At 32.6% G+C, this 16,330-nt stretch overlaps 1 protein-coding gene across 1 annotated transcript in view; it reads right to left on the bottom strand.

The window, feature by feature from the left end:
• The window catches only part of LOC143228714 (SWI/SNF-related matrix-associated actin-dependent regulator of chromatin subfamily A member 5-like), a 38,880-nt gene extending 22,550 nt beyond the window's left edge, over positions 1-16,330 (bottom strand). Inside the window, 8 exon segments of the mRNA XM_076460004.1 lie at positions 271-402; positions 866-1,045; positions 1,868-2,047; positions 5,438-5,538; positions 9,861-9,961; positions 10,825-10,994; positions 13,732-13,809; positions 16,134-16,330. Of these exon segments, the coding sequence (XP_076316119.1) occupies positions 271-402; positions 866-1,045; positions 1,868-2,047; positions 5,438-5,538; positions 9,861-9,961; positions 10,825-10,994; positions 13,732-13,809; positions 16,134-16,181 (990 nt within the window). The 5' untranslated portion in view covers positions 16,182-16,330.

Raw genomic sequence — 16,330 nt, forward strand, 5'->3', positions numbered from 1 at the left:
GCACCCAGTTTATTGTTAAATTCTGATTGGTGGAAAAATTATTCCCACTGATATGGTTGGCTCAGAGCATGCTGAATTACTTTTTTAAAAAAATTACATACAATTTTTTTTATATGTATATACATATTGAAATATTACATAATACAAATAAAATATATAAAAACAGGAAATTATAAAATGCTGGGAAAAATTCTGCAGCTAAAGATTAAATATTGTACCTCACTAGCAACCTCTACACAAAAACATTAGAACTACACAACAAGTGGTTACCTCAGAGGAGTTAAACACATCAGGTAGCAAGAAGTTGAGTAAAGCCCAGAGTTCATGAAGGTTATTCTGTAATGGTGTTCCCGTTAGGAGCAGTCTGTTGGTTGACTTAAACTCTCGAACAATTTCTGAAAGCTGCAAGTACAAAGGGTACTGTGTAATAGTTTCAGAATTGACTTGTGTGTCATACCTAAGTCAGAATGGTGTAAAAATATTTTAAAATATGCTCTCCCTTAAAACTTCACACCATGCTAAACAATCACACAAACTTGTATATAACAAAGTATGATATACAAAGACTACAAGTTTGTACAGTTGAAATGAAACAGTCTTCTATTCGATAACTGATGAGTTGAAACCCACCTTTTAACAACATCAGCCCAGTCATGTGATGTTATGGATTTTACTTAAGTTGTTACACAAACACACACAAGTTATTCTCAAAGTTACCTTCATAAACAAACCATATAAATATTAAATATACATTACTTTGGATTTCTCATTCTTGATACAGTGAGGCTCCATAAACAAACCATATAAATATTAAATATATGTACTTTGGATTTCTCATTCTTGATAATGGTGAGGCTCCATAAACAAACCATATAAATATTAAATATAATGACTTTGATTTCTCATTCTTGATAATGTGAGCCTCGTCAATCACCAAGTATCTCCAATTAAACTTTTTTAAAACTGCTTTCTCTCTAATAACCATCTCGTAAGACGCCACGCAGACGCCCCATTCTCCGCATCAGCGTATCATTATCAAAGCAGCCTGATTAAACAGAGAAGCAATTTTAAGACAGAAATAAAACATTACAGTAAGTTGATTATATAATAATTTAAGCCTAAAAGCTGACTTACAAGCATGAAACAAGAAATACCAAATACCCGTGGGTCATGAATAAATAATCATTAACCTTATGGTACAACAAACAAGGAACTTTTGTAATTCTATATTTAATAATAATGGTAACTGACAGATTACTGTACATCAGATAACTTTTAAGTTTAAAGTTTCAAAAATTAAGATATTATTTTCTTAAGTCTAAAATTTCATGATTACAGAATAATTCCATGAAGTGTTTGAAGTGTGGTAATTATAAGAATTTCATTACTATATAAATAAAAGTTTTAAGACATCCAGAGGAGAGAAAAAGTGTTTACCTTTCTTAACACATATCAATCTTAATATTGCACAAAATAATAAAATTTCCAGAACTCTGCAAAAGCACAAACTCAACACTACAAAGTTGTTAGAAACTGAGCACCATTTCTCTCACCCTTGTTTCTTGGTCTCCAATCAGACAGACAGCCTTTAGACTAGGACACCACCTTTTAAACTCAACACTACAAAGTTGTTAGAAACTGAGCACCATTTCTCTCACCCTTGTTTCTTGGTCTCCAATCAGACAGACAGCCTTTAGACTAGGACACCACCTTTTAAACTCAACACTACAAAGTTGTTAGAAACTGAGCACCATTTCTCTCACCCTTGTTTCTTGGTCTCCAATCAGACAGACAGCCTTTAGACTAGGACACCACCTTTAAACTCAACACTACAAAGTTGTTAGAAACTGAGCACCATTTCTCTCACCCTTGTTTCTTGGTCTCCAATCAGACAGACAGCCTTCAGACTAGGACACCACCTTTTAAATTCATTTTTCCAGTTGGCCAAGGTGGACTTAGGAACAATCACCATGTGAGGTCCGTTGACATTCCGATAGTGTTTCATGTAGCCAAAGAGAGAGATAGTTTGTAAAGTTTTACCTAAACCCTGTAAAGAACAAAAACATATATGGACAGTTTTAATGGATGGTGTCTTGATCTTTCATTACAAATCTTTATCCAAGTTTACTAAGTTACAGATGAATCACAATTCTCCACTAACATCCATTCACTCAATACCAAACCATGAGACAAATCTTGTAAGACATGTACTAATTTGACTCAATGACTGGTACTCACAGAATAACACTCATTTACAGATTCTTGTTTAATACAGACTAATAAACACTAAACATAAACAGTCTTCCTGTTTCCAGCACCGCTGATCGAATTCAGTTTGTTACCAATTAAGATTATTAACAATCTTACAAAAAGAGACATTAATTCCATTAAAAACCTAAAACAAGACAAAAACATAAAAATTCTAAAAGCAGATAAAGGTAACGCTATAGTCATAATGAACACGAATGAATACATCCACAAAATGACAACATCCTATGAGACACTAACAAATTTAAACCAATACACACAAATCCAACAAAGACACACGAGACGCAACTGAACAAATTACTACTACAAATGAAAAAAGCCAACACAATTTCACAAACACTTTATTTCTACCTACGTAAAACCGACTCATGCACACCGCAAATATACGGCATCCCCAAGCCTCATAAACCAGATTGTCCATTACGACCAATAATGTCCACATATGAATCGTTTAATTACAATCTTGGTAAAAACATAGCATGGGCATTCTCCAAATATTTAACATCAGCTAGCTCATTCATCAAAGACTCTTTTAATTTCAAGTCTAATCTAAATCAACTTAATCATAAAGCCTTAATGGCCAGTTTCGATGTTACATCCCTCTTTACAGAAGTTACAACCACTGAAGCCTGCAAGATAGCCTTAGAACTCTATATCCGAGACCCTAACCCATCTATAGACATTCCCAGCAACCAATTAGCAACCCTCATAGAATTTACCACGATAAAGACAAACTTCATGTTCAACAACCACAACTACATACAAACAAATGGCCAAAGCATGGGCAACCCAGTATCACCAGTTCTAGCTAATATTTGTATGACACAAGTTGAAACACAAGCAATTAACACAGCATTACATCCACCACTATACTAGTACAGATATGTAGATGACACGGTTGTGGGATTCAAATCTACAGAACACATACTTAATTTTTTCAATCACATTAACTCTATACATCCCAACATTGACTTCACATGTGAACAGGAAGAAAACAATCAAATATCATTTCTTAACCTCAAAATTACAAGAACCGACACACAATTCAAAACAGAAATCCACCAAAAATCACCCATACTGGACTATACATTCCTTGGAACTCAGCACATGAAACAAAACAAAAACTCAACATACTAAGAAACCAAATAAACACAGCCATAAAACTATGCTCACCAGATAAAATTAACGATGAATTAGACAAAATAAAACAATACTTCATCAACATCAATAAGTTTCCTCCACAAACCGTAGAAAACATTATACGCACACACCTAGACAGAAAGCAAAATCAACCAACTAAAGTCAATATATCTCAAGAATCAAAAAATCACTAAACCATATACAAGGGCTGTTAAAAAAATACGCTGACTGACGCCATAAAACAAAATGTACTTTATTTAGAAGTTACAGGTCTGGGTCCCCTTCAAAGTACTCTCCTCCCCAACGCACACACTTATCCCAACGGTGTTTCCACTTGTTGAAACAGTCCTGGTAATGCTTCTTTGTAATGTCCTCCAGCTCCTTCGTCGCATTTGCCTTAATCTCGGAATTGTCTCAAATCTTCTTCCTTTCAAGGGTCTTTTGAGTTTGGGGAACAAGAAAAAATCCCAAGGAGCAAGGTCAGGTGAGTAGGGTGGTGGGGAAGAACAGTGATCGAGAGTTTGGCCAAAAATTCACGAGTTCTGAGGCACAAATTTCACAGCAGTGCGGTGCATCTTCAATTTTTCGGTCAAAATCTCGTAACCAGATCCAACTGATATCCCACACTCTTCAGCAAGCTCCCTGACAGTCAGATGTCGATTTGCCCACACCAGGGTGTTGATTTTGTCGACGTGTGGATCGCCAGTTGACGTGGAAGGACATCCAGGACGCCATCATCTTCAATGGACTGTCGACCATCCTTAAAACGTTCATGCCACTTGAAACATGCTGTACGCTTCATAGCAACATCACCGTAAGCCATGTTAAGCATAGCAAAAGTTTCAGTCGCAGATTTTCCAAATTTAACACAAAATTTCACAGCAAGTCGTTGCTCCTTCAGGTCATTCATTCTGAAATCTGCCAAACGAAAAAATCGCATTTCACTTAAAACCGCGTAGCTAATACACAAAAAGATATCTGCAATCGGGAAATGGCGTCGTAATCAGCTGATCTGTGCGAACCTAGCGACACCAAGCGGATTCGCCTGGAACCAACTGGAGCCGCGCAATTCAAACAGTCCGCGTATTTTTTGAACAGACCTGCATACCATATATTCCCGACATCAGCAGACAAATAACCAACATTTGGCAAAAACTAGTAACAAAATATGACATTCCAGTTAATACCAAATTTATTCAAAAACCAGGCACAAAACTGAGGTCTATACTATGTAAAAACTACACTGACAAACACCACACCAACATTATTTATAAAATACAATGTGATAACTGCCACGACTTCTATATTGGAGAAACAAGTAGAAAAATGGAAACCAGATCAAAGAACATAAAAAGTCATCTTCACACATTTTTGAACACTGCAAGTCAAATAAACACAACATAACCATAGAAAACACTCAAATACTACACAAACAAACAAACATAAACAAATGCAAAATTAAAGGAGCCTTACTTATACAACAACTTAAACCAAAAATAAACCAATACAAAGGAACACCTTTATATCTATATTACAGAATATAATATAATAAATAATAATAATAAAATAAATAATATAAAATTATATATTCAAACATCTAAGCCCGCCCTCTACATTCCCACACTCAGTTACACAACCCCTTTCAAACATGTGGTCAGCTTCTGGTCACTTACCTCTCTCTTTCTTTGTGAACCTGACGATGATCAAAGAAGGTCGAAACGTTGTTCACTCCTCTACGTAAAAAATTTTCCTAACCCAAACAAGCCATTTTTACATACATATTACCCACAAGTGGGTTTTCTCGACATCACTGTTTTTTATTTTGTGAGCACTTGGTTGACCCTAGTGCAATTGAACCAGCCGACTGACCAAAGGGAGCCACCCGTCGACAAAAATTCAAGGCCAGAGGAGATAAACTGACAGAACAGAACCTTCCTTGAGAGGTCCCTCACCACGTACAGGAATACACACCGAGGGGTAGTATCAATGAAGAATAAACACATCATTCTGATAAGTCACTGATACTCACCATTTCATCAGCTAGTATCCCGTTAATGCCGTGCTCATACAACGATATCATCCAGTTCAGTCCTCGGATCTGGTAGTCCCTCAGCTCACCAGTTTTGATATCTATCCAGAATCACAACATTAGCTTTAGTAAATCAAAGTTTGGAAAGAATACCAAATATTGTTAGATAACAAATGTACAGTTAATTATGGAAAAGGTTACACAGTTAACCCCCCTCCTATGTCCACTTTAAAATCCATTATATACTTTTAAATATGATAAGCATAATGTTTCACGATAGTGAATTAACATATATAGCATTGTACAGTTCTGTTTCTTAAGTTCTACGATTAAAATATGACCTAATTATAACTACATTTAGTTAAGGAACTTGGTACTTTATCTGTAGATCAGTCAATATTGCATGACAGAAATGTTAACCTAATTATAACTACATTTAGTTGAGGAACTTGGTACTTTATCTGTAGATCAGTCAATATTACATGACAGAAATGTTAACCTAATTATAACTACATTTAGTTGAGGAACATGGTACTTTATCTGAACATCAGTCAATATTACATGACAGAAATGTTAACCTAATTATAACTACATTTAGTTAAGGAACTTCGTACTTTATCTGTAGATCAGTCAATATTACATGACAGAAATGTTAACCTAATTATAACTACATTTAGTTGAGGAACATGGTACTTTATCTGTAGATCAGTCAATAATACATGGCAGAAATGTTAACCTAATTATAACTACATTTAGTTAAGGAACTTGGTACTTTATCTGTAGATCAGTCAATATTACATGACAGAAATGTTAACCTAATTATAACTACATTTAGTTAAGGAACTTGGTACTTTATCTGTAGATCAGTCAATATTACATGACAGAAATGTTAACCTAATTATAACTACATTTAGTTAAGGAACTTGGCACTTTATCTGTAGATCAGTCAATATTACATGACAGAAATGTTAACCTAATTATAACTACATTTAGTTAAGGAACTTGGTACTTTATCTGTAGATCAGTCAATATTACATGACAGAAATGTTAACCTAATTATAACTACATTTAGTTAAGGAACTTGGTACTTTATCTAAAGATCAGTCAATATTACATGACAGAAATGTTAACCTAATTATAACTACATTTAGTTAAGGAACTTGGCACTTTATCTGTAGATCAGTCAATATTACATGACAGAAATGTTAACCTAATTATAACTACATTTAGTTAAGGAACATGGCACTTTATCTGTAGATCAGTCAATATTACATGGCAGAAATGTTAACCTAATTATAACTACATTTAGTTAAGGAACTTGGTACTTTATCTGTAGATCAGTCAATATTACATGACAGAAATGTTAACCTAATTATAACTACATTTAGTTAAGGAACATGGCACTTTATCTGTAGATCAGTCAATATTACATGACAGAAATGTTAACCTAATTATAACTACATTTAGTTAAGGAACTTGGTACTTTATCTGTAGATCAGTCAATATTACATGACAGAAATGTTAACCTAATTATAACTACATTTAGTTAAGGAACATGGTACTTTATCTGTAGATCAGTCAATAATACATGGCAGAAATGTTAACCTAATTATAACTACATTTAGTTAAGGAACTTGGTACTTTATCTGTAGATCAGTCAATATTACATGACAGAAATGTTAACCTAATTATAACTACATTTAGTTAAGGAACTTGGTACTTTATCTGTAGATCAGTCAATATTACATGACAGAAATGTTAACCTAATTATAACTACATTTAGTTAAGGAACTTGGCACTTTATCTGTAGATCAGTCAATATTACATGACAGAAATGTTAACCTAATTATAACTACATTTAGTTAAGGAACTTGGTACTTTATCTGTAGATCAGTCAATATTTCATGACAGAAATGTTAACCTAATTATAACTACATTTAGTTAAGGAACTTGGTACTTTATCTGTAGATCAGTCAATATTACATGACAGAAATGTTAACCTAATTATAACTACATTTAGTTAAGGAACTTGGCACTTTATCTGTAGATCAGTCAATATTACATGACAGAAATGTTAACCTAATTATAACTACATTTAGTTAAGGAACTTGGTACTTTATCTAAAGATCAGTCAATATTACATGACAGAAATGTTAACCTAATTATAACTACATTTAGTTAAGGAACTTGGTACTTTATCTGTAGATCAGTCAATATTACATGACAGAAATGTTAACCTAATTATAACTACATTTAGTTAAGGAACTTGGTACTTTATCTGTAGATCAGTCAATATTACATGACAGAAATGTTAACCTAATTATAACTACATTTAGTTAAGGAACTTGGCACTTTATCTGTAGATCAGTCAATATTACATGACAGAAATGTTAACCTAATTATAACTACATTTAGTTAAGGAACTTGGTACTTTATCTGTAGATCAGTCAATATTACATGACAGAAATGTTAACCTAATTATAACTACATTTAGTTAAGGAACTTGGTACTTTATCTGTAGATCAGTCAATATTACATGACAGAAATGTTAACCTAATTATAACTACATTTAGTTAAGGAACTTGGTACTTTATCTAAAGATCAGTCAATATTACATGACAGAAATGTTAACCTAATTATAACTACATTTAGTTAAGAAACATGGCACTTTATCTGTAGATCAGTCAATATTACATGGCAGAAATGTTAACCTAATTATAACTACATTTAGTTAAGGAACTTGGTACTTTATCTGTAGATCAGTCAATATTACATGACAGAAATGTTAACCTAATTATAACTACATTTAGTTAAGGAACTTCGTACTTTATCTGTAGATCAGTCAATATTACATGACAGAAATGTTAACCTAATTATAACTACATTTAGTTAAGGAACTTGGTACTTTATCTGTAGATCAGTCAATATTACATGACAGAAATGTTAACCTAATTATAACTACATTTAGTTAAGGAACTTCATTACTTTATCTGTAGATCAGTCAATATTACATGACAGAAATGTTAACCTAATTATAACTACATTTAGTTGAGGAACATGGTACTTTATCTGTAGATCAGTCAATATTACATGGCAGAAATGTTAACCTAATTATAACTACATTTAGTTAAGGAACTTGGTACTTTATCTGTAGATCAGTCAATATTACATGACAGAAATGTTAACCTAATTATAACTACATTTAGTTAAGGAACATGGTACTTTATCTGTAGATCAGTCAATATTACATGACAGAAATGTTAACCTAATTATAACTACATTTAGTTAAGGAACTTGGTACTTTATCTGTAGATCAGTCAATATTACATGACAGAAATGTTAACCTAATTATAACTACATTTAGTTAAGGAACTTGGTACTTTATCTGTAGATCAGTCAATATTACATGGCAGAAATGTTAACCTAATTATAACTACATTTAGTTAAGGAACTTGGTACTTTATCTGTAGATCAGTCAATATTACATGACAGAAATGTTAACCTAATTATAACAACATTTAGTTAAGGAACATGGTACTTTATCTGTAGATCAGTCAATATTACATGACAGAAATGTTAACCTAATTATAACTACATTTAGTTGAGGAACATGGTACTTTATCTGTAGATCAGTCAATATTACATGGCACAAATGTCAGCCTTCACAGTGAATCTGACAATTAAACAAAAGAGTAAAATATCAATATATGTTTGATGAGATAGTCTTCAAATAATGGAGCTAAACCTAACAATTCATTCAATTGGTATCCCTTCTTTCTTTAACAGGAGTTATGTGCTCAAGAAAAATGTTAGAAAAATATGCAAGTACAAGAAATCTTGATAGAAGTTAACATAATCTATGTAGATAGATTTGATGTTCTTAAAAAGCTTTGGTGCTTAGCATAAAAGTTAAGTTTTCTGTTATCTCTGGGTTCCAGCAGTATCAGTCCACAAGCTTACACCTGGTGCTCAAGCAGAACCAATGCAACATTAGTGTATATAGTGTAGACTTTAACATGTTGCACCAACTTTTGTTTTTGGTATTTGATCAGACATTGTAGAAGATAAAGCACATGGTCAACAGAATAAAATTTAAAGTGCCCGTGAATGTCATGTTGGCTTATCTTGTCCTGTAATTGATGGGTCTTTACTTAACCTCAAAGCTGAAAGCCACTTACTGTCACTCTCATAACATACCTACAATTAAAAGTACAGAAATGTTCTTGGAAGGACAGCATCTCAATGACCTGTTCCAAGAAGTCTTATGAGGTTTAAGACATGTAAATTGAAAGATTTATTTTAATAATCAAAAATAATAATACAGAAACTTTCAAGAAAACAAACAAACGCTAAACTCTTAGAATTTATTCATAAAATACGAGTTAATGTTAAATTTAACAATGTTTCACGTTTACAGACTCACAAGACGGAGACTGTTCAAATCTCGTGACGGTGATGGCACTTCTTCTGCTCTCCGACAGCAACTCTTCATCTTCTTCTTGCTCGGTCATGCGGTGACGATGGCTACAGCACAGGAGAACATGGCTTTACTATACAGAGTACTTCCATAAACTTCTTTATCAGAGATACTAAAGTTCAGAGGTTACTCTGAAAGACAGTTTCTTTCAACAATAAACTGAATTTTGCTCTGATGAGAAGCACACAAAACTGACAAATGTGTAAAAATCAGACAAAAACAATCTGTGCTGCTACTACGTTTTCTTATAAAAATCCCTGATCAGCTCAAAGGACGTAATTATCAGATTGGAACAACTCTGAGTGATTTGGTTTCCAAAGATTTAGTTCAAAAATGTACATTTAAAGCTAACACCTAATATACATGATACTACAAAAAGTGATTTACTTATAATGTATCTTCTGGAGCGACACATTGGCTGATGAAGATCACTGCCATCTATTGGTCATATCACAAAACTATTACATTTTTAATTTGAAACCACTGTTCATAAACTAATAGTTTCATGTTCCTGTGTGATAATCTTCCAACTTATTACTTTATTTCTCCAATGTTTTAGACTTTACTGCTGTTATATTCTGTAATGTCATAAGACTGGTTGAGCCTATTATTTTGATTGAGTCCAATTCACTTATGCACATAGGCTTACAAGTTCATTTGGGCAATTATACACAGTTGTGCATACCATTATTTTGTTTGTGGTCTAGTAAATGAATGTTATCACATGTGATAACCCTAACCCTTATTTCATTGCAAGAATACAATCTTTCAAAGCTATGGAACAATCTACTTTTATGTACTTCGTGATGTCACATCTTCAATCAAGCTATTCTCAAAACGTGCCATTGATCCAACAAGAAATGTTATCCTTACTGCAAACTTTATCCTCAACATGGATTTTAAAACTTACTCTCCAACAGCAGACAGCTTAGCTTTTTCATCCGGTTTCTTCCTGGGTCGTCCTGGCTTGACCTTCAGTGGAGAACCCCCCGTTTTTCCAAGAGTTCCACTTGCCATGAAATGGGAGAAAATTTCAGTCTGTTGAAGTAAGTAGTCAAATCTCTTGGCTCGATCTGTTTCCTGTTAAAATAAAAACTAAAATTTCAGTCTGTTGAAGTAAGTAGTCAAATCTCTTGGCTCGATCTGTTTCCTGTTAAAATAAAAACTAAAATTTCAGTCTGTTGAAGTAAGTAGTCAAATCTCTTGGTTTGATCCGTTTCCTGTTAAAAGAAAAACTAAAACTTAACTTTGCCTCGCAAAGAAAAAAGGTCCAATCTTTGAGACCACGTTTTACATCACGTATGTCTGTCGTTAGGCTTACGAGTTATTTGTACTAGGACCGTCACAGACTTACATCACGTACGTCTGTCGCTAAACTCACGAAGTTATATGTACTAGGACCACCACAGACTTACATCACGTACGTCTGTCGCCAAACTCACGAGTTATTTGTACTAGGACCACCACAGACTTACACTAAAGAATATTTAATTACCTAAAGTTACAAACTGATTCTGCAAAACAATTACTTGAGGTCTTTTGAAACTTTTTTGTAAGCTCCTAGGAAGTAAAAACAAATTTATAATTTTTGTATTAAGAACATGGACGTCAGATGGTACAATTGTTTAGCTCGGCATTTACATGCAACACTAACTACTTCAGAGTTATATAATACTTAGTATACAATTTCTAGTCAATCTAAATCAGTGCAAAGAATTTATTTTACATACATGCACCCTGCAATATAATGCATACACTGAACAGTGCACTGGATTCAGCATTTTTTGTACACTGCTAAACTCTTTACCTGTAATAAGAGGTGCACATATTCTAAATGTTTACAATTACATTCAATCTCTAATTAAGCTTTATCACCTATGTATTTGGCATGAATATGTTGTTTATAATCCACACTGTCATTCTTAGGTCTCCTATGTCATGATGAACCTGACCTCTGACCTCATAATGTTGTAACTAAATCTGCTGCAGTCCCTTATAAACACAATTACTACAAGGATTTTAAAACTTAAAATTCCTACTTATTTGCTATCACGAATATGGAAAACTCACCAGATAAGCCTATTATCCCGTACCTTTTGAGATTGTTTCCTAATTTACTTTATATGGTCAATGAACTGTTTAGAAACAACATAAAGACCAGTTTTTCATCTACATATTACAAAACTGTATTCAGTTTTCCCACAAAAACTGCACTGATTTGTGCTGGTAAGGCCTGGGGTCTCCAAACAGCAACCAACTGTTGTCACATCTTTATCTTAATACGAAAACTGCATGAACTAACAGTAGTTTTATATCCTAGTCACGCATATTTCAAGTGTTCTGAAATGCATTTTTCAAAGCTAAGTGATTTTTTTGACCCCCACATTCATGAGGCTAAGCAGAAAGCATCAGACATATTTACTCTAGTGGAAATGGTTCAAGTGAAAACCACATTTCTTGTTTTACAATTGTACATATTTTTAACCAAAGTAATTAAGAAATAAAAATAATAAACATTTCAGATTAACCTGACGAAACTTCAGTAAGATAACGCATTTAGATAATGTGGTGTTAACTCATGGGGCTCCACTGGTTAGTTTAAAAGTACAGCAACGAAACCATAAAATTAAAAAACGTGAAAAAGGTTGACAGTTGAAACTTGTAAAGAATTTGGAACTTTCTGAACAAAAAACTAAAGGGAATGTTGTACTTCTGTACATAAATGATTTATCTTACAGTTAGTGTTACTGACTATATTATGTTCTAGAAGCTATGTACACATAATATGAAAGCTGACCCAGTAAATACTGTGGAAATTCAGGACGTCCTTACAGAATTTAACTTGTACTACAAACTTGTCAAATTTCTTGAAGATACAGTTGATACAATTAACCAACGTTGTCCCTCTAGGGTCAGCTTTCTCATGCTCACACCATTTACCATGTGTTTAAACTATTGTAAAGTATTCATTATGTACAGAAAAGTTTATTATATTAATAACCTTTGTAGGAGTCCTCCTTAATCTGCTTACATAGTTAAACTATCATAGACCCACAACACATTTCTTCAAATACATGACTTTTAGAATAACACAAAGTAATTATACTTGTAGATGTCACATCTACAACAGTCTACTTGTCTTAATCCTAATATTAATAAAGCCTTTATTAAGTAAGGACCACATTCAGAGATAACATTAACTTGTGTAAACTGTTAGCTTCAGTCAACATTAAATTTTACTGTATTTAATATCAATAAATATTTATTTTATTATTATTCTATGAACATTTTAAAAACTTTGACAAGTTTTTAATATGTTGTGGTACAAAACATGTACTGAAAAGCATGTTTACAACTGTTGAAATGAAGTACACGTTTCAGGACAAACAAGAACTGAGAATTTTTATAAATACTATTTTCCTCTACGTTATTGCTTATTAAAAGTTCCTGATAACTCACCAAACAAATTTAAAAACATTTAAAGTTAAGGCATTTTCTATTTTACTAAAATATTATTATAACATTATTTAAAACAACTTTCAATCCAATTATACTTTACCAGGCTAAACAAATTTGATTTTAAAATATAGAATAACAGTTTGGATTTCATATAATCAAAGATTGGCATAACTGAATATGACACCATTCCAGAAAACTTCAGGCAATGAAACAATATTATGTCAAACACAGATGTTTGTGACCCAAGAGTACAACTGAAATATTGTGCTTCTGTTGATTTCTTGAGTTTACCCATTTCTATATTTGGTTCTGACAACTCAAGCAAGACAATCATTCACAGATGAAGTTACACACTAACCAGTTTAGTGTCATATTCCTTGTTGTCATCATTAGATGGAGGTAACATTAGATCATCGTTATCTTCTTCTGGTTGTTCCTGAAAGAAAATCATCAGATGATACTTGATACAAAAAATGTTTTATAACAGTTGTTTACATTCTTACAACAAGAGACAGAGAGCTATTTAACACTTATACAACAGTCTTGTAATGTTAGCATACCAATGTTTTAACACCCGTACAACAGTCTTGTAATGTTAGCATACCAATGTTTTAACACCCGTACAACAGTCTTGTAATGTTAGCATACCAATGTTTTAACACCCGTACAACAGTCTTGTAATGTTAGCATACCAATGTTTTAACACCCGTACAACAGTCTTGTAATGTTAGCATACCAATGTTTTAACACCATAAACAGTCTTGTAATGTTAGCATACCAATGTTTTAACACCCGCATAACAGTCTTGTAATGTTAGCATACCAATGTTTTAACACCATGCATAACAGTCTTGTAATGTTAGCATACCAATGTTTTAACACCCGTACAACAGTCTTGTAATGTTAGCATACCAATGTTTTAACACCCGTACAACAGTCTTGTAATGTTAGCATACCAATGTTTTAACACCCGTACAACAGTCTTGTAATGTTAGCATACCAATGTTTTAACACCCCATTTATAACAGTCTTGTAATGTTAGCATACCAATGTTTTAACACCCGTACAACAGTCTTGTAATGTTAGCATACCAATGTTTTAACACCCGTACAACAGTCTTGTAATGTTAGCATACCAATGTTTTAACATTTATATAACAGTCTTGTAATGTAAACATACCAATGTTTTAACATTTATATAACAGTCTTGTAATGTAAACATACCAATGTTTTAACACCTATACAAATCTTGTAATGTTTAAGTTTAAACGTTCAATGTGACCAAGGCAGTGCCATATTGTTTCAACAGCTCAACAGATGGTACTAAAAAAAACAAAACAAATGACCTAAAATAGCAAAATTTCATTTTTCATTAAAATATTTTACTAATTTCAATATTGCTTTATGACATGACAAACCCTATATGGTAAATATTAAGGGAGAAACTGCACCTTTTAATATTAATTATTATAAATAACGATTGTATTTGATATGTAATGCTTTTCCTCTTGTGGAGAAAAAAAGGCAAGAATCCTTGTCATGGATAACAGAATCTTTTTCACACAACAGAAATATTTAACTTCTAGCCAAGATAACTGTTCTATAACTAACAGTTACAAGGCTAGTGTTAAAATAATCTTGTGTTTATGACCAACTGAAATTCTGTTAACTTCAGACAACACAGAGACATCTCTTAATTTTAAAAACTATTTATTTTAGACATGTTTGTTACACTACAAGTATAAATTATTATATTATGTAGTCTTCAAACTCTGAATAAAGGATCAGTGATAATGTGGAGCATCTGCAGATTATAAAGAAAACTCACAAAATGCCATTTGAAATATACATATGGAAAAAGTACCTAAAAGGTAGCACATGCTATTTACATTTTGTTAGTATGTTAATAACACTGTGTATAATTTAGATATTACAGCAGTATACAAGGTGAACTTTCTTAATATGTAAAAATCTATACTTAGTTACCTTAACATAATAAATAAACAGTTTCATAATTGCTGTAACTTTACCATTAGGAGTGAAATCACAATGATGGAAAACATTAAAACTACAATACAGAAATATTATAAATGATAATGTATGTTGAAATACCAAATGATGGTTTAGAAGTTACTTTAAATATACTGGTGCTTTTAATTAATTAAAACACGTTAACATATTTATTTATGAAGTATCATGTTCAAAACAAAATCACAATTCTGCAGCTTTTTAAATAAAGAAATAACAGACATTTCCTTTGACTATCTGATAGTTTGTTATATTCAGCATCACTTAGTACAAAATAGAGCATGCTTTTAAAAACAAACTCAAACTTTTAGTCCACAATTATCTAAGTCAGATTACTAATCAAGAATTTCGTAAATAAAATTTATTTTTGCCAAAATGATTAAGTCTTATTTTTGTCACGCTCCTATGTGCCTTCCAAAATGTTACTGAAATTTTGCTGTAAATTTAATAAATTATTACCTTATACTTATTTCATACCGATTGTTTCAAAATAACTTATACAATTTACACCGTGTAACTAATATTATTTCTGGTATTAGTCATAATAATACAACCAAATTGCAGTGACTGAATGTATTAAAAAAATACCCTTAGGCCTAACTAATTACTCCGAATGTCGTGAAACCTAACTTACTCTTATGTATACAAACTGAAATCCATTGTTCTCCTTCATAAAGAAATACCAGTTATATTTTCAAAAGTTACAAATTTGTTGCAATATAGTAAATACTCACTTCTATCTCCGCAACATCTGTTGGTCCTTCTGTTTCTAAAGTTGCCATTTTATACAAAGAACGTTTTCCGATCACCGAAACCTGTCACTGTCACACAATTACAAAAAGTGCGACAAGCACCGGTGTATTCATCCGCGCTGTATCCCCCCTTTTCGCGGTTTTTCGTGACGTTTTTCTGTAGAACTACCTATGGTGCT

The sequence above is a fragment of the Tachypleus tridentatus genome, chromosome 10, assembly GCF_004210375.1.
Source record: "Tachypleus tridentatus isolate NWPU-2018 chromosome 10, ASM421037v1, whole genome shotgun sequence".
NCBI lineage: Eukaryota > Metazoa > Arthropoda > Merostomata > Xiphosura > Limulidae > Tachypleus > Tachypleus tridentatus.